Raw genomic sequence first — 20653 nt, 5'->3', positions numbered from 1 at the left:
AGTAAACCCAAAATAATGACTGAGTATTTCTGAAGCTACCAGCTTGACCTCTACAGAGTTCGATGACCAAAAGCCCCATTTGTTTTGCTTGATGGATTGTTTCACAGTCACTAACGTTTGCATTATATTAATCACTATTTTTAATAGCATCATTGTTTTTTTGTGTAAGCACATTTGTGTAAAATGTTTTCCATGTTATGATGCAGCTCAACCATGCTGCTGTGACACATGACACCCATATGATGATCCAGTGCAGTAAGATTCCTGATTTATGGGGCTCTCTGTCCTTAAACAGGTCATCATGGTAACCGGGGACCACCCTATCACAGCCAAGGCCATTGCCAAAGGGGTGGGCATCATCTCTGAGGGCAACGAGACGGTTGAGGACATCGCTGAGAGACTGAACATCCCTCTGAGCCAGGTTAACCCCAGGTGTGTCTGTGTGTCAGAGCAGGTTGTGGTTGTGTGCTCAAGCGTCGAGGGGCAACCCACTGTGAGATTGTTTGAGCAGTTCAGGATGTGAGCAGTGGACTGTCCCCGGGATGTGTGTCCAGGACGGAGTGTGTGCTCAAAGAAACGGCTGGCAAATATTATCATTCAAGAGTCAGATGGAAAGTTTCTCAAAGGTTCCAGATGCTGGTAAGCTGGACTTGGAAATGGGAAACTACAGAAAAAATCTTTTTTTGTTTATTTAAGTGGGAGAAAAAAACTAATTAGGAGGACAAAAGTGAAACTTGTCAATCTCAGGCTGTATAGCCTGTATAGCCACATGCATTTGATGTGGAAACAATGTTTAAATGACAATAAAAGTTGATTAAAAGACTCCTGCAGAGAGGTCTATATGGTCTGTCAAGAAAATAATTATAACATTGAGCTCCTTGTCTTATTCCTTTGGTTTTTGTGCAAAGAAGGGATTAAACTAAATAATTATGAAATGTTAATGAAAATGGGGGCGTTTTGTTCTATAGGAATCTTTTTGATTTATGTGGGAGAGAAACTTCTACATGTTTTTGTCAGGTCTGGGATATAAACTGAACACACACACATCTACACTTAGACATTACAGAAAATATTTCAAATAATGAAACTGATTATCAAATCTGTAATTAAGTTTTTACCTTATTATAAATGTTTACTGTATGTAGAGTGGTGTATAGTGTTAAGCATGTTAATTGTAATTCTTTTTGATCCCTTCATCAGCCAGGAAATGAACACTAAGTTCTTGCTGTGATGCAGGCATTCTGCTTTTGAAATTACTAAATGCTTTAAGGAGAAGTATTATGTGTTTTCCACCCACATAGTAGAATTTTACAGCCCAGTCAAATATTGTTACTTCAGTTGTTACAAAAATGTTTTAGAAATGGAACATGGCTAAAGAGAAACTTGACTTTGTAATTTAATGCCTTGAAATTCGGCTTCCGTCTCTTTAAGAATTCCCTGCTTTTCCAACAATCTGCCTTCATATCAACATTCCTCTATTTAGTGTTTTCAACGTCGGAGCGTTGGACTGAGAAATAGTTCATGTAACATGCTCCACATACATGCAGTCCTGCCAGGTGTTTGCTAATTGCTGCTGCTAGTCTGGAGGAGCTGAGTGGGAGAATCAGTGCTTGATTCTCCCAAGTGTTTTACACACCCAAATGGTTGCCATGGGAGATTAAAGGATTTCTCAAGCATCTATGAAAGAATCAAGACAACACTCCAGATATGTTTTTGATGACTGAATAACATTGTAACATGATATAAAACCAAAAACAGTTTATTTTACATAAAACCACCCTTTAAATTCTACCTATTCAGAGAAAATCCTGCAGACATTGTGTGTTAGTTGACACATTCAATGGCCAGGCAAGAAAATGTCAGATTACCCCCTTCCTAGCTTGGTATCGTGACTCCATGGTGTTTTTGTTCATGTGTATGCTATTCACAGGGATGCCAAGGCTTGTGTGGTGCACGGCTCAGACTTAAAGGACATGAGCTCAGAGTATCTGGACGACCTGCTAAGGAACCACACTGAGATTGTTTTCGCCCGCACCTCTCCTCAGCAGAAGCTCATCATCGTGGAGGGCTGCCAGAGACAGGTCAGTGGGTCAGAAGTGTGTGTGAATGTGTGGTCGGCTCTTTTTTAGGAAGCATTCATCTGGAATTTAGTAAGCTGGTTCATGTGGCTGAATGTAAGCATGTGTGTCTTGTGATAAACCCAGAATGGGTGCATGAATGTTCCTGTTGACGTTAAAGTGTGGCGCTGTGCTTGAATAAAGGTGTGTGTAAGTGAGAGTATTTGTGTGTCCCTGCCATTTACTGCTTTCTATGTGTGTTCGTTTGAGTGTTCTTGAGCTTTTTGTTTGTGCAGGTGGTTCAATGGATGAATGCGCCGTTTTGTGCGTGCCTGTGCATGTATGTGAGAGTTCCTGCAACAGGGGCTTGTTTGTGAGCATATGGCTTAAAAACAAGTGTGCCTCTGTAACGTTTATTATTGCCAGTATCTTAAACTCCCAGTCAAAACTCTGCCTTTATGCTCAAAAAGAATATTAGATCTTTGTATTGCACTCATGTATTGAGGTCATGCAACAATTCACCCCGACTCACTCATTCTGGCGCCATGTGACTGAATGATTGCTACTCTATTTAAATTTTTTTTATTAATCTCCCCAGAGCTGCTGTGAAAAGACATTATTAAGACAGAGGGGGAAGGGCAGTGCAGATGGTGATGGGAGGGGGGAAAAACTTAAATCACAGTACTTATCTTTCTCCTCTTGACAGTTTTTGTTTTTTCTTATGGGCACAGGGGGCCATCGTGGCTGTGACGGGGGATGGAGTGAACGACTCACCGGCTTTGAAGAAGGCAGACATCGGCGTTGCCATGGGGATTGCCGGTTCTGATGTGTCCAAGCAGGCAGCTGACATGATCCTGCTGGATGACAACTTTGCCTCCATCGTTACCGGAGTGGAGGAGGGTGAGTGCGAGGTGGTGAGACCATGAAAGAATACAAAAACAAAACAAACAAACAAAAAAAAAAACAAAGATGGCGGACAAAAGAAAAGTCAGGCAGAAAACAACTTCAAAGAAAGAGCCATGCGACATGAGATCATTTTTTGCTAACTATAAAAGGTTTTATGGATGGAAATTATCCTGATTTCTAAGATGATTTCCAATAGAATTTGCAGTATATAGTCAATGTTTAAACTCTTGGCCTTGCGAGTCAGTCTCCTCCAACTTTTAAATGTGTTTGTACTTCACCACACTTAACTTAGAAATTAGGTCATCAGGAGGACTCTGCAGAATTTGATGGCCTGCTGAAGAAGCAATATAAACCCTTTGAATCAAGTTTGCTGGACCAAAAACATCAAAAATTGGAGGATTAGAGTCTGACTATGCTGAACAATAAACTTTACATATTGAGGCTGCACACACAGTGAATGGTACAGCTATCCATACCTTTAATATTCATATTTCATTGTTTCATGTTACTACTACAAACTTAAATGTATTTTGTTGGCAGTTTATGTGACAGACCAGGAAAACATTGTGGAGGCTTAGAATTTAGAAGAGAAACATATGTTTGTACAAAAAAGAAAAGAAGAAAGCGTTTATATTTAGCTCCCTTTAACCTAATGCCCTGAAAAATCATCCAATGAAACCAATTATATTAAATTCAGCACAGTGTGTGTATACAGCACCAATTCACAACAAATGTTGTCTTGAGTCTTCTTGAAAAAACAAAATTTCAATTCAGTCACACGTACATTTCAATTAATCCTACATATCAATAATTACATTAAACTCAGTTAATTATTAAAATTAGTTTCTATCTAAGTTTCTATCGAAGCAGATTGCATCAAGTCATTGATTTGCATCATTTACTCCTGCTGGACGGGAACAGCAGAAAGTCACTTGCGTTATCTCGTTGACTCTACCGGTGTCCCTCAAATCAAGCATGCATGTAGCAACAGTGGAGAGAAAAACTTCCCTTTAACAGGAAGAAACCTCCAGCAGAACCTGAATTACTATAAATGGATATCTGCCACAACAAGAGACTTAATTGTTCACCGATGTTTAAATTCACTTATTGTTCTGAAAGAGCATCAGAGGTTTATTAGAGAATATTAGGGAACAAACAACCCCATAAAGATCAAGCAACACACCACGAAGATCAAGGAACAGCTTACTGAGAAGTTTAACACAAAATTAGACCCAATTATGAATCAGACTTGTAGGTTTTTGATTTCTTGCCCGATTCTTTTTTCTTTTTTTAATGATATCACCATGGGAAACAGTGCATTTGAGGTTTTGCCTCAAAATACATCCACAGGTGTGCCTGTATTAACCTAAATGTTGTAAATTAAGAAGCTTGAAAAGCCAAGACATCATTTAGGCATTCCCAAATTGCTCAAAGTAGTCTTATTGTATCAAAACTTAAGAATTTAATATACTTGTTTTTATTTTTTTATTTTTATTCTACCTTAATAAAATCTCATTCAGATACAAAACCACTTTTTCAAAGGAATCCAGCAACAAATACGACACGAAAAATGAACCTCCACTCAAAAAATATGGCAAAGATACAACTGTTTGTTTTAATTTTTCAGTCAAATGTTGAGCTTTTTAAGTAACTATTATGTTTTAGTCGTTGCTTTACATTTTTAAATCTTACTTATTTTTGTGAAAACAGAACATCCTCCAAGATGGGTTGTAAATAAAGAAACCTTTTTAGTATAGAATAAGAAAGAACTCTTTATAGTTCTCTGTAATTTGAACAGTATTCAGAGGATGTAATGTGACATGGCATTGCACTCTGGGATTTCACTTGAGAGTTACACTGACAGGCATGAGATGGGACTTGAGACTTGCCTTGGGTGACAGCCGTTTAATTGAACTTGGGTTGCCTGATATGGTCTAGGAAAATCTGTTTCTAATGAGGTTATGCTGATAAAACAGTAAAAGGGAATTGTTAAGTATGTTGAATTTTTATCCTTAATAAGGAGAGGAAAACTAGGGAAAGATGGCTGAGAACATACACTACATTTCGTTGTTAAAAAGACACATCTTATAATGTAGAAAGATAAATCATTTCAAAAACTTATTATAGCCTCAATGTGAAATTTTTGCAAGTCCTAATCCATAGTCAAGATATGGAAAATACAGCAGATTGTTCTCACAGAAATTCCTGCAACTCCTGTTTCTCTTTGCCAGCCTCTCTGGCTGGTTTTTGATGCATCTTTTACATCAGTTTTTTTAGATGACAGTCTTAAAAGTAGGAAGATGCCATTTCATCCTATTTCTAATCAACGTTGGATGTCTTTATTATGTCCCTTAATGTCTCATCTGCACTCCTTTTATGATTAATACATTTCTACTGTGAGATTCTTTCAATCATTTGGCTAGGGTTATAATTTGCTAACTGGTAACAAATATGCAGGTGCAAGAAGAATCTGAGCATAAAGGGTGAATTTGTTTCAGCTGCATCAGATTCACTATCTTTGATGGAAGATGTCAAGTTGAGAAAAGCATATGGTATGCAACCAGATTGTTCCTCTTTTTCATTTATATGAAAACAGATTTGTTTATTTTTCTATTGAATTGTGCAGGACATTTGAAGGTAGAAAAGCTTTATAATAGTTTTGTCACAAAAAACTGGTATTTTAACATGGATGTATAAAGTTTGGAGAACCAATATTTATGTTTTTTTCTTTCATGAATTCCCATAAGAATTTTCATTATTAATATTAACACATCAAAACATTGTTTTTTTTAAACAAACACACATTTCTGGATGAAAAAAAGCCCTTTCTCCCTCTGTTTGCGCACAGGTCGTCTCATCTTTGATAACTTGAAGAAGTCCATTGCTTACACATTAACCAGCAACATCCCAGAGATCTCGCCCTTCCTCCTCTTCATCATCGCCAGTGTTCCTCTTCCTCTGGGAACTGTCACCATCCTCTGCATCGACCTGGGCACTGACATGGTGAGCAGTGCAACAAAGGAAAAAAATTCTTGTGCAGTGATGCCAGTAATAATTTTTTTTCCTCTGGTGTTTAAATCTGGAAGTTTGACACGTTTAATTTTTTCTCTAGTTATGCCTTTGTAGTGTTTTCGAATCTTTTTTTTTAACATTCACTGTGGCTTTATTGTAATTTTATTGCTCTAATCCATAATTACAACCAGTATAATGTTTCATATTTATCTCTTTTTACTAAATTATCCTGAAATTTTTGGTTAATTTTAGTAGTTCTCCTCATTGAAAGGGTGCTAATTGTAAGCATGTTGCATAGCTACAGGCAAGGTAAAGGTGACATTAAGAGAAAATGCGTTACTAGTGTCAAATATGAGAACCTGGAGGTAAGAAAAAGAGCAACTGTTTGGTTTAATTTGCTCTTTCTATCAGTGGAGGAAATTTGCTTTTGGCTTTTTGCCGACGTCCATTTGTTGGAGCAGAACAAAGGCCGGGTGACACTCACATGCAGATTTACATTTCACATGCCTCCCATTTCCAGATGCCAGTCTCTGCTTTGTATTTCCAGTTGCAACAAAAAGAGTTGCTGGCATGCTGCTTGCCTGAGGGGCGTAATCCATCATTACAGAAAGAAAGGAATCACAGAATGAAAAATTCAGAGGGACTATTGTGCTCATTACTTTAATTTTTGCATTTTGTCAATCATCAAAACACCAGTAGACAGTAGAAAATGGTACATCCTACAAGCCTGGAGTTAAAAGTCAGTAGGTAGATGTTTTATAGTTTCGCACAGGAAACTGAAGACAAGCTTTCATGTCTTGAGAAATTATCCATATTTTTTCAAACTTTTTCATATTTTGTCACATTTCTAAAAAGTGTCTCCCTCCATCGTCATCTATACCTGCTTGCCACGTGTTTTCATTATTGTTTAGATTTTATATAATAGATAAACACAATGTGGAGCATAATCCTGAAGTAGGAGAAGGATACATGATTTTACAAAATTTTGTTTGCAAATAAAGAAAAGGTGTAGTTAGTTGAGTCACGTATTGCTGTAGTTACAGCTGCAGTTTTTTTGTTTTTTTTTATTATAACTCCAGCATTGCATTGACCTAAACCATTTTGTTAGTTTATTTGTTTCACAATCTAGCAAGGGTTATCCCTGACTTGTTTGGAAGCTCTTTGTTCCTTAATGTCCTCGTTTTAATAGAAAATCTGAATTAATTCAGTTCATAATTACTTCATTTATCCAAAAGGGAAATTAAATCGAATTACACGCAAGTGATCTCCATTTTCTTGCCAGATGTTTTCTGGAAGTCATCGGCTCACTGGATTTTATTAAGGAGTAACAGAATAAAGGGGATGAGTAATTGGCCAATTTATTTTAGATTTTTACTTGTAAAAGATAAAAGCTGTGTTCTGTGTAATTCACAATTGTGTGCTACTTTGTGCACATAAAACCCTAATGAGACATATATTGAAATTTCTCATTATGATGTGACAAAATGAGAAAAAGTCCAAGAGATATGAATTGTTTTGCAAAGTTTGCTGTCTTCCGATTGCTCTGATTTTCCTGTAGGCGTGGGATAATGGATACTGGATACTGTTTATATGATCAGTATTATTATATTTAAAAAAAAACTTAAACATTTACATTGACATCTCTAAGTAATGGGAATGAACATCTGGATATTTTGAACCAACATGAAAAAAGAACATCTTCACGTAGAAGAGTTGAAAAAGTGTTCACGCTGAAGTGCACAGTTAAATTTACTGATTTCCCGTGTCTGCCAGTAATAGTGTTAACAGCTTGTTTACTGCTTAGAGCAACTCCTGGCTACAGGCTCAAGGACTCTGCAGAGATTTTGCAGCGGCGACCAGCACATGGAGTCTGCTCTGATTATTTTTAGCAAGCAAGGAAAACAGCGGCTTAATCAGGATGTTTATCTTCATGCTTAGGGACGCCGTATGAGACATTTGAAGACATTTGAACATCATTTCATGTGCACTTTCAAAAGAAGATAGAAAAATATTTGTCAGACATTTTGTTCCCGCTTCCTCCACTGCTGCAGGTCAGAGGAGAGCAACACCAAAACAAACTGGATTTGCAGACAACACAGGACGTGTGCTCAGTTTCAAGCAGTGCCAAGTCCCCACCTCAAATCCCATCTAAATCCTGGAGATTTCCTTCCCTAAGTCAAACATATTGCTCTGTTGCTCACCTAGTAAACCCAGCCAATATGAGATCTTTATTACAGGAACCTTTTAACCCTTTTGTTTTATGAATGTCCCGAAATTCATCTCATCCACACATCCCTCTGTAATTGTCGTTGCTTTCTCTTTCCTCTACTTTTGCCCTTTCTCTTCCTCTCCCACTGCACAGTGATTGCATGATTATATCAGCAATAAGTCTGGTCCAACCTGCCTTTTTAAGGATGCAGCAAAAACAAATCCCTGCATGTTTATTGTTCTGATGTAAAGTAAGCTCTTTTCTCCCTTGTCCCTGCAGGTTCCTGCTATCTCCTTAGCTTATGAGTCGGCTGAAAGTGACATTATGAAGCGCCAACCAAGAAATCCGAAAACAGACAAGCTGGTCAATGAACGCCTCATCAGCATGGCGTACGGACAGATAGGTCTGTTCTCCCAAATCTATAAGCCTTCTCACCAGCAGATCTTAAACCTAAATCACTGTGACAGGCCTCTTGTATTGACTTTATAGAGATAATAAACATTTCTGTCGTAAAAACTTAAATACTGACATTTATCATAAATTCTGGCACCTGTAAATGTTTAGGTAGGTGCAGTTACAGAAATAGAACCAGAGGTGAGCAGACGTTTCCTTGGTTTTCTTGTAATTCTTGTGACATTTACAGCAAATTGAGAGAGGCAAGTGCAGCTATTAGCACAACTTAATCTTGGTCATGTTTTACTGGTTGGCGCCTCTCTTGAACACGTGCTTCTTATCTCTGGTTTTATTTGATTTGGGAATTGTGAAGGATCAAAGGCTGGCCCAATTTCATACGCTGTTAAATAGGGCAAAAATATGACAGGGCTTCACTTAAAACTGAATGAGCTCAGAACAGCCGACAACGAGCATCAATTCTGGGCATTAATTCCCGTAAAATGAAGGTGGAAAGGTTTGCAAGACACGGCAGATCACATTTATTAAAGACCTATGTAACTGGAGGACAGGCGGATTTAAATGTTTAACTGAAGAGGCGACCCGAAGGTGACATCTAACAAGTACATAAGCAGAATTAACAAAATGAACATTATCAAAATCTACCAAATCAAATCCAATTTATTTATGTAGCACATTTATAGCTGCAATATGCAACTTTTATAACACATTTGTTGTCACTATGTAGTGATAGTATGATGTCAGACAGATAGTCTGTGATAAAAATCAAACTCTTCTGCCTTCTCCCAGTGCTCCCAGTACTTACTATGTAGAAACAACCAATCAAATCCAGGAGTCGGGTCTTTTGAAAAGACACATTTCATGGGTCTGAAAATGAAGAAAAGAAGAGATGTTTGTGGTTCAAATAGTCTAGTTGTTTCTTAGAAATGAGTCTCTTTATTGATGCACTTCTACTGAATACTGTAATTGGGATCGATATTTGGAGTTTATGATATTTGTTAACATTTTGACTGACTACGCTGCTACGTAACATAACGTTACCATCTTTTTTAATTGTTTCTTTTAATTGCCAAGGGATTACCTGACTATCTACGTTTTCATGCTCTTTGGCAGGGGTCTCCAACCTGCAAGTTGCTTTTTGGATACTTCACAATGGCCCTTTATAACTTCGACTAAGATGATGAAAAAAAAAGCAACGAATTCAAATATAGATACAATAACAACAACATAAAGGTTTTGAATTTGCCAAAACATGTAACTTTTATTAACTTTCAAACGATGTGCTTCTATTTTATTTTTTACAAAATTTCTACAAATATCAACATCCTTTGGAAGACAATGAATCTGTCTTATGTTCTCAAACGTCTTATGTTGGTATTTTTAATAGAACTAAAATGTTGACTTTTCAAATATGACACCAAGTTTTTAAAGTTGATATCCATAAAAATTGAGAAGTTGTCATTTTTAAAAGGTCATGTAAACAAGGTCTTTTAGCTGAAGTGAGGATGAAAAGTGTCTCTTTGGACTGTAAAGGTTGCAGACATCTGCTCTATGAGCTTCTGTAACTTGTGACATGATTACCAGCCAAATGTCTTCAGTGTCCATTCACTTTTCAAGCATCCAGCATATCAACATGAGTGAAGTCTCTAGATAACATAGTGCCAGAGTAAGGAAGTAATGTTATTATTGGGTTATTGTTGCAATATTTAAGTGTGCAACTTACATGTGTATATGCCTGTGCAGTACACATGTGGCAGAATTTTGCATCTGAAATCTGTGTCAGCTTGACTTAACAGGCGATTAAATGTGTATGCAGAATTGTTTAATACCTTGTATGGAGACAGTTCAGAATGTCTTACAATTATTGACTATCCATCCATTGATTATTTACTGCCTCCAGCAGGGATAAGTGACCTTTTTGCGGAATGGCCACAGTTCGAACAACTGCGCCATTGTTAGCAGTGTTGCACCATTAATTTAGCAAAGTTTGGAAAATGATATATTTTCTCTTTTTAAAACAAATCTGTCACTGACACAGCAAGGCAGCCAGTTGCCGAAGCTGTCAAGATGCAGCTCACAAAAAAAAATTGGAAATATTAAAAGCAACTGCATCTTGCTTTTCAGAAACAACCCTTATGTAGGGAGTTATTTACCCACATATCGAACACAGATTAATAACCATCATCTCAGCTCTCTGTCAGACAGCCAGTCAGTTAGGTTCATAGGAGTCTCTGAAATATGATGTCAAGGCATGAAAATATAACAGCCTATCTCCTAATATTGCCGTCGTCAGCTGTCTGGATCAGCATTACTCCCCCCAAAAAGCAACATTTAGAAGGCTGAAGACAGAGATGTTCACAACCATTACAGCCTGAAAATATAAACTGTTTAGAGATCTGAGTCTTTTTGTACGGGCTTGTTTGGCGTGTTTCTTTTCCTAAATGCTTCTTAATAACACCGGCTCAGTTGTTATACTGTGCTGTCATACGACAGATGGGAAATGATTTACATGATTGTCTGGAGTGATTAATGGCTCAATATGGATTTGACAGTGATAAAGCAGCTTTTGGAAGTAGGGATTCTTAAAACTTTACACAGCCTTTTTTTAGTGTTTGATGTCACTTTTATCTCTGTCAGACAATGTGAGCTACATAAAAACATTATGATATAAAGACCTGATACTCATATTATTGAATTCCAGCTTAGTCAACAAAGAGTCAACACCAGAGTCCTGTCTCCCCAGATAACTAGTTTTGTTGGTATCATTTATAATAAAATAACTTATTATTTTATTATTATTTCATCTGTTCTCTTTGCAACCTTGGTAGAAAAAGCCTAAGTAACTTAATCTCAAACTGAAAAATTGAAATAGCCAATCTGTAATATATGTGCATCTATTCTGATGGGGAAAAAAAAGTCTTAAGAAATATAATTTCAAATAACTGCATAACTGAGGAGCTCACACCTCCAGCCTCCTGTTGTTCCAGGTTTGAAAGTATTTAACCAAATCAGCAGCATTTAATCAGTTTGAGTCATTAACTGAAATATTTATTGTATACATCATCACAGCAGGACTGTAAGCATAAATCTTCTCACGCAGTGAGAAGTAGACTCAGTGCATGAAAATGTGGCCATTGCGCAATCTGTGAGCTTTTATTGTCAGATTTGGGAACCACTGGCCTAGAACAGATCTAGTTGAGAACTTTTGACAGGACTTGAAATTTAACGTTCACAGACATTCTCCCTTCTGCCAAAGCTTGAGCTATTTAGCAAAGAGGAACTTGGGAAAAGACTCTAAATGTAGAAAGCTGGTCGAGGAATATCCCAAAAAGGCTCCCAGCTGCAGTTGCAATTTAAAATGGGTTCTGTAGGCCCCCTTAGCATTGCCTGAGGGGGCTACATGCAAACACACACCACATTTTTTAGATTTTTACTTGCAAAAATGTGGTAATCATGTGTCATTCTACTTCACGACACAATTAAGAAGTTTGTGTTGGTTTATCACATAAAATCCTAATAAAAGATACTGAAGATTTAAATTCCAATGTGACAAAATGTAAGCAGTTTGAATACTGGACTGTTCATATGTTCTTTGTAAATATACCAGCTGCTGTAAGTACACTTGACCAGTAGTTAAAAAATAACTTTAATCAGTTGGCACCTTTAAGCCACAGCAGAACAACAACCATTGTACAAACAGTACAGAAGACATTTCCACAAATTTCCTCCAGGGTTTTCCATACAGGTCAATACAACCTGACAGAATATAAATTGTGAATAGAAATAAATGATTTTAATTTCTGACAGACTTGTGAGAAACCTGGAGACAACCATATTAATCATGATGAATTGTGTTTGGAGCAACTAATGGACAATAAATGAATTTTCTATGCTAACATGACATGACATTTGTCTCTATTTTCTTTAAATTACAGTCTATCTGTTGCTGTAAAGGGGCATTAAACACAGATTTACATTTGCAAAATTATCATATGTACCGAGAAAATGAAATACTGGTAAAAAAAAACTATAGTTTTAGCAAGTTGTAACTAAAATATATATCTATTAGTGTTGGTGCCTTATTAAGAAGTGAATATTCTTCCCTCTAGGTATGATGCAGGCTCTGGCTGGATTTTTCACCTACTTTGTGATCTTGGCTGAAAACGGCTTCCTCCCAAAAGACCTGCTGGGCATCCGCATCAACTGGGATGACCGTGAATTCAATGACCTGGAGGACAGCTATGGGCAGCAGTGGGTAAGGGGCGAGAGCACATAGTCGCCAGCATGGCTTTATGAATAATGGGATTTTCATATAAAAGCAAATAAAACCTGCTTTTCCAACTTTGCAGACGTATGAACAGAGGAAGATCATTGAATTCACCTGCCACACAGCTTTCTTTTCCAGCATTGTGGTTGTCCAGTGGGCTGATCTGATCATCTGCAAGACCAGGAGGAATTCACTCTTTCAGCAAGGCATGAGGTAAGTAATCATCAGAACTGTTATTGGTTTTATTGTGACGAAAGAAGCAGAGCATGTGAACCACAAATGTTTACATGAATGGAAAGTATTGATTTTTGGAAATCTTACTGATCCGGATGTTGGTTTTCATTGTGTAGTCATTTCATTGTGTAGTCTTTTTTTTATTATTGGTAGGGATGTAACGATATGAAAATGTGGGCTAAAAAAGGATATCTGATATCAGTGCTATGGCCAATAATCAATATGTTTTGATATTATATCTCTTTACCAAAACTGGACATCCACTGTCCTCCGTATCCTGACACACAAATGGGAAATAGATGGAAATCAATATCATCTGTTAATATTGACCTAGTTTTACTTATCGGACCAATATCAAAAAACACAAAATCTTACCAAGTTTTCTTGGTCTAGTTTGTCGTGCAAATATCTTAGTACACTTGAAATCAGACAAAACTAACTTGGAAGTAACTTTTCAGCAAAATATAGGAGCTTGTTTTAAGTTACCTTTTGATGAAATTGTAATAATCCAGTGGAACAAGACACTTATAATATGGGAAAAATGGCTTGTTTCACCAGCAGATTATTTCACTTATATCTAATACTTTTTCATAAATGTTAAGGAATTGTGTACATAAAACAAGCTCCTACTTTGTGCAGAAAAATTGCTTGTAAGTTAGTTTTGCCTTACAAGGAATCCATGCACATACTGTAAGTAATAATCATAAAACATGATGACATTAATATTACTAGAATAATTTACAAGGCAATTGACATAATTAAATCTGCTTGACATAAAAATACAGGATGGAAAATAAGTAAACAAATGTTTCTTAACTATGCAAAAAGGAAAAAATAATCAACCCAGAAAAAAAGATCATTTTATGCCAATTCCTTGTTGCTTTATTTTAAGCTGTGTTCTTAGTGGCATGTACATCTTTTCTATTTCTAACACATTTCCTAATGTGTGTGCAACAGGAACAGGATCCTGATCTTCGGCCTGTTTGTAGAGACAGCCCTGGCTGCCTTCCTCTCTTACTGCCCTGGGATGGACGTGGCTCTGCGCATGTACCCCATGAAGTATGCACCGTATGCACACATCTCCACTGAACCGAAAAATAACCCCTCGAAGACCTAATAGCTTGCCATTAGCCTGTTACTCTCAACTTCAAATGAAGTCTCTGATCTTTTTAAACACCACCTTGTTAGCCCTTTAATATTCAGAAATGACTGCAGTGAGTTTAACGATTTGCACTCTGCCTGTGACTCTTCGCTGTTTGCGCACGCCTTCCCTCCTCCCTGACTCCATTTTTTCCTGTTGCTCTCAGGATTCTGTGGTGGTTCTGTGCCTTTCCCTACAGCCTGCTCATTTTTGTTTACGATGAAGTCCGTAAATTAATTCTGCGGAGGAGCCCAGGAGGTAAGCAGTTTTAAGGATGAAAAGGTTTTCAGCTCGTTTGTTTTTATTGGATGAAAAATTAAGTAAGGAAACAACAGCTTAACATCCCTTTTGCCCATTTGCTATTTTCCACTAAAACTGTGGCTCTGATCTAGTGCTCATGTCTCAGCTTTCCCAACTGTCTGTGTAAAAAGTAAATGCTCCAAATAAGACTTTCCTCTTTTAATTTGAAACTCTCATGGCAGCTCTGTTTGGCATTAAAGTCCTAAAATCTCCATGCACACGAAGCCCCTCTGCAGCAGATGTTGCGCTGTGTACACTGCTATGCAATTTATCAAGTACTTCCTAGAAGATGTGATTAAACAGACACAGCACTATGTTATGAAAGTCTTTTCAGCCAATAATTAAAATTTTAAAATCTTCATTTATCCACCTGTAAGCTTCTTGCAGGCAGCAATACCTTTCAATGTCTTGCTCAAGGACACTTTGACAAATTACAAGACTGGTTTTTAGATCTTATTTTCAGCTGGATGATGAGAAACGTCACAGGAAATCAGGCACAACTAAAAAACAGAAGGAAATGAAACATACATAAATATACAGGTGGGGGTTACAGCAGCATACAGTACACTCACCTCAGTGTGAATGTAGTGTTGAAATCAATATAAATCTGAAACTTTATGAAATGACCTGATCACTTACTTAACTTGTTTAATTTAAAACTGATACAAAAACTTTAATTTTAGCATCCATTCAAAGATTTAAAACTATTGATAATCTTGAACAGATTAGTCTGTTTTTCTAATTTCAGATAATCATTTTACCATTCTGAGAAAACACTGCACACCATTCCATAAGGAATCCACATATCAAAATGCTTGCAAACACAGCAAAACATGATCTATAGTGAAGGAAATAAGTATTTGATCCCCTGTTAATATCCAAGGTTGCTCACTTAGGAACAAAAAACTTTATCGGTACATAATTTGGTCGTGTCATGTACAGAATATCAACAGAAATTATGAGAAAGTACATCACATAAAAGTTATTATCGTTTGTGTGTTATTGATTGAAATATATTTCATTTCTTGTCCAATCTGAACTCAGAAGGTGGTGAAGAAACTTATGTTGGTGACCACAGCACTCAGACATTTTCTGTAGGCGGTCACCAGGTTTTTATGCATCTCAGGAGGGATTTTAACCAACTACTCTGTACAGAAACTCTCTAAACCCTTTAGGTTTCTTGCCTGCTGCTTGGCAACTGGAAGCTTCTGCTCACGTCATTGATTTTCTGTTAGACTGAAGTTCCTTTTTTCCCCCAACTGAACATACCCAGCCACTCCATAACCTTAACATGGCTCCTCTCTGGCTCCATCATTGCTGTCCTAGCAGTGTATCTTGGGTTATACTGTCATGCTGGAACACTTATCCATGACCCATCTTTGGGGTTCTCCTCCTAGATTTAATAAGAAATCACACTGTTCAATAGACCCTTGATGTGAGGAAGCCATTGTATGCTACTAGCAGAAAAACAGTCCTAGAGCAATGTTTCCACAACGTTCTTCGGGTCATATCAACTCATTTCCTCCAAACACAGCAGGTTGAGATGATGCAAAATAGCTTGACTTTGGTCTCATCTGACCACAGCAGATTCTCTCTTCTCTGAATCATTAAGAAGTTCACAGGCAAACCAAAGAAATGTCTGTACATGCCTTCTTCATGAGTAGAATGTAAGATGTCAGTCCATTACAATGCTTTACCCGTGGTGTTCTTGGTTACTGTGGTCCTGTAACTTTCCACATAGCTGCAGGCTGATCCATTACCTTTCTTATGAATATTTTCACCCCTTCACCTCCTCACGTGGAGGTTGACTGGTGGTCATTTTAGGATGTATTCACACCAAAAAAGTCCTTTAGGTCTTTTGTTTGGTCTGGACTGAAGGCAGACTTTATTTTTTTAATTTTGCATGGTTTGCTTTCACATTGTGCTTATTTGCAAGTGGACTATAATTTGCAAACAAAGCCACAATAATTGTGACAATAATTGCTCCCACTGGACAGAAATGAAGGACCCAGAAAAAACAAATATGGAAATCCTGCATAACTGCAATACCATTTTGAATGAGCAGCTCTTTAACCACAGGTATCGCAATGGGGTATTTCTTATTTTGGAACAGAGTCGGTAAATGCTGCTGCAAGCTGAATCAGGGAGATCCTCTGTGTGTCCTGACCCATAACATGCTGGCAGCAGCATCACTAAGCAGAAAATGGTGCGATTTTATCCCAACCTGTACAACCAGTATTAGCATTAGCAACATGGAAGAGCTTGTTTTGACCAAAATGCCAAGCAATGATGAATGGCGAAGTCCAAAAAGATGTATATTTCCTGCAGTTGGGTCGTATCAAGGCACAAAATCGAAGAACTTTTGATTTTAGTTTTTAGTGCAAATATCTTAGTACACTTGAAATGAGAAAAAACTAACTTACAAGCAACTTTATAGCAAGATACATGAGCTTGTTTTAAGTAAATAATTCCTTAAATCCATTGGCAGATTATTTCACTTATAACAACACATTTTTCCCATGTTATAAATACATTTTTGGCAAACCATACCGAAGTTTGTTTGGAAACAAAGACCGCCTCGAAATGTGAGTCTTGGTTTGGTTGATTGAGGATTTGCATTATTGTATTCTCACCTGCACAAAAGGTCTGGACCAATGGGTTAAACAAACTCTGGTCCATTTAAAGTGAGCCTATTGTCTTAAAAGCTTTCACCTTCTCAAAAAACTCTGGCTGATGTTCGTGGTATCCATCTACCTTTAACAGCTCTTTGATCTGTCCATGGTGGTTGGAGTTAAAGAAACTGATTCTGTGCACTTGTGTGTTTCATATATGCTAATAAATAGCTGATTCATCTGTGTGTAACATGGCAACATAACCAATCTCTGGGTGGCATAACTCTGGCTTTGTTATTCACTTGATTATATGCAAACCATTTTTTATGTAATGCATTTTGTCAGAAATTTATGTTAATACTGTCTTTTTAAAATAAAATAAAACTACTATAATGCACTTTTTTTTTTTGCAAGTGATCAAATGTAGAAAATAAGCAAGGAATCAAATACTTATTTTCCGCACTGAATTTGTCATGTTTTCTGTTGGCTTCTATAGCAGAAACAAATCATCAGTCAATCAAGCAAAAAATTGCTGCAGTTTGTTCGTGTGTCATTGTTTCTCGGTTTGAACCAGAATGAATAACAAATATGATGTAACTGACTGATGAATTGCTGAGAAATTAATCACAATTATGGGTGATTACTGTCAGCTTTTATTTTGGTGAAATGCAAAAGAGAACTGGTTGGGATGCAGGAACATTCAGCACCGGTTGCAGCTGTCTCATTGAAAAGTCCCATCGTGTGAATAAAGCAAAGGGAGTAACCTACCTTTAGTCTCTGACATGAATGAATGGCATCATTGTTAATTTTAGGATGCATTGTGAAACAGGATCTGCACTAATTTTCCTTTTAAAAGTTTCTATCAATCCAAGCTGTAATAAAAAAAAAAACAGAAGCCTGATGGTTGGTAAATGCAACTGAAAACTATCAGGAATCTAGTAGAATGAAATCGATTCAAGCCTAATTCCTAGGCTATAAAAGCTGCTGCCTGTGCAACACTGGAATGATTATTGTTTGTCTCTCAAGTTTGATTTCTAACAAAATAGCATTTAAATGTTGTTGTGTCAGGACAGTTTGTTCAGGTATTCTGTTTAATAAAAGGAGCATAAAATCACAGCTTATAAACGAGAAAATCTCTGTTGGTGAAATTCAAACATCCTCTTGACAGCTGAAATTGAATTTGATCTCAAGCTCAAGCCAACTGCTGCATGTTCACCAGATTGTGATCAGAGTTTTAAGTAACCTTTTACATCACTGTTTGCAGTCTTGAGGATAAACAAGGAAATGTAAAAAAAACAAAAAAACAATAAACACACATTGCTGTCCAGTCCAGCTGAATCTTGAGCTGAATTCAGACCTTTCAACAGAAACTTGGCCAGGTTTAGATTTTTCTTGCCTCTTGCACTGCTCCATCTATCAAAGGTCGTAGAATACTGATCCTTGTCCTACAATGCATCTGGTCATTAAGCCTTTTTGATGGATGTCAAGGCTTTTTGGGTCAGGCAGAAATTATTTCAGTTCCGCTTTGTTTGCCCCTACAACTGAAGAATCTGTTTTGCCCCACAGGAGTTTGCCAATTGTTGCAAGGTTCTGGTGAGAAGGAAAAGCTCATCCTGAGCAAGAATGACATATTATTTTAGATCTTTAAATTATTTTATTGAACTATTCTGCTTTTCAGGGTGGGATTATTGTACAATACACAACTTCAATAAAGTTTCAAAACAGTCACTGGGTATAAGCATTTCAATTTATAATGGATGTCCTTACTCTCGCTCTCTCCTTGAGAAGTTTGGTTCTGATAGGGACATTTTTAAAAAATAAAATAAAACGGTGACATTTTTCAGCAAATTCGGTCACTGAAATTAAATGATATATTATTATGATTGCTGACCAAGATTTTTGCATGTTTCCATTTGTATCATTGATAAAGTTATGAGTGGAAGATATCCTTCTAAACACCCTAATTCTTTAGTAGGTTCATAGATTTTCTTTAGCAGATGCAAGTCATGACTCTGTATCAAAACTGGTTTATTTCAAGGCTACAATGGAAAATTGTTTTTTGTATCATGAGTCACATCAACAACCAGATCTTTCCATTGGTGCAAACCACAAAGAAGAAGATGACAGGAAGTCATTTGGAGGATTATTATTTTTTTTTATTATTTATTGTGTAACCATACTTAATCACTTGTGATTTTAATTGCGGCTCTTATTTAAATTAAACACCAAAATTGCAAAATGTTATTTTTTTGACACTAGCAGAATATTGTCAAAGCTTTTTGCAGATTTGTACTTGAAACGCAGTTACTCATTTAAACAAGTAGAAGTTAAAAGCACAGACTTTAGAATAAAACAAACACATGAACAATCTTTTTCTGGCAAGCCAATTTGATCTTCCGGTTGTATTCTGTGTTGAAGCACAGCGCAGTGGTTATCCTGTTTGCCAACGAGCTAATATCCAATATGTCAAACTCAGGCCAGGAAATAAACATACCTGATCACCCATCAACAGAGCCAATGCTAAATGATTGGAGAGGAAATTAAAGCAGGCTGATGAAGACTCTTGAGATATGCCCTGAAGATCATCCATACGATATGGAAACTTTACAATGGCTGAAAATCTGCTCTCTGCCAATGCGTCTCAGCTGATGAGGGGCAAGACGTGGGCAGACAAATACAATCCATGCTGACAGTTAATCATTTCTGTTAATCTGTGTGTCACGGGCTGCTGATCAGACTCTGAGTTATAAGGGGATTCATTTGGAAATGTACGAAGAGAAAGGCAATGAGATGAATACAAATAGAGCGATACAATGGGTTATTATGAAACCTGTCATTTTTTTTGTTCCCTGACACTTTTCCTCTGTTTTCTCCTTCTCTCTCTCTCTCTTGGTTTCTTCCAGGTTGGGTGGAGGAGGAGACGTATTATTAACATTCAGAAAATGTCAGTTTGCATCGTGTGTGTATGTGTGTTTTACTTCCGGGCTTTGTGAGGGTGAAACTGCGTGTGTGTCTGTCAGATGTAATATTGCATGGATCAGTTCACAAATCCGATTATCATAAAATACTGCTGAAAAGAGGCTTGTGAGTTGTTCCTTTCTTCTGTTTCATCAGAAAACATTTACAGCACAATGATGTTCTTGTGCACCTTTGTGCCTCACGTAAACTCTTACTGAAGTGATGTATTGTGGCCTCAGTTTGAAAGTTTTCAAATAAAATGGATTACTATCTATGACTCTTTGTTGTTGACTGTCATTAATTTTTTTGCAAGTACATTGCACAGAACACACGTTCTCCTTTCACATGCATGAATTGCTTCCTCCAGGTCACTTCAGAATGTCCCTGTGGATCTCTGAAATTTATCCAAGACTTTTTGTCCCTTTGTGAGTAACAGCAATGGAAGCAGTGTTCCCTCTCATGGACCATTCTCTAAACTAATGTTTGGTAGGCTATGGGATTGATCATACAACAGATTTTTTAATGTACATTAACATAGATCAAAGT

The 20653-nt window shown here is 37.1% G+C and overlaps 1 protein-coding gene across 1 annotated transcript in view; it reads left to right on the top strand.

The window, feature by feature from the left end:
- atp1a2a (ATPase Na+/K+ transporting subunit alpha 2a) overlaps nt 1-20384 on the top strand; it is a 60997-nt gene extending 40613 nt beyond the window's left edge. The window contains exons 15-24 of the mRNA XM_032566485.1: nt 296-432; nt 1931-2081; nt 2789-2957; nt 5812-5966; nt 8464-8587; nt 12705-12850; nt 12945-13075; nt 14054-14155; nt 14404-14495; nt 20053-20384. Coding sequence (XP_032422376.1) covers nt 296-432; nt 1931-2081; nt 2789-2957; nt 5812-5966; nt 8464-8587; nt 12705-12850; nt 12945-13075; nt 14054-14155; nt 14404-14495; nt 20053-20081 — 1236 coding nt within the window. The 3' untranslated portion in view covers nt 20082-20384. The remainder of the gene's footprint in view (nt 1-295; nt 433-1930; nt 2082-2788; nt 2958-5811; nt 5967-8463; nt 8588-12704; nt 12851-12944; nt 13076-14053; nt 14156-14403; nt 14496-20052) is intronic.
- The last annotated feature ends 269 nt before the right edge of the window (nt 20385-20653 follow it).

This window comes from Xiphophorus hellerii, chromosome 6 (assembly GCF_003331165.1).
Source record: "Xiphophorus hellerii strain 12219 chromosome 6, Xiphophorus_hellerii-4.1, whole genome shotgun sequence".
Taxonomy (NCBI): Eukaryota; Metazoa; Chordata; class Actinopteri; order Cyprinodontiformes; family Poeciliidae; genus Xiphophorus; species Xiphophorus hellerii.
The sequence above is the reverse complement of the archived record's forward strand: the minus strand, read 5'-3'. Positions and strand labels throughout refer to the sequence as shown.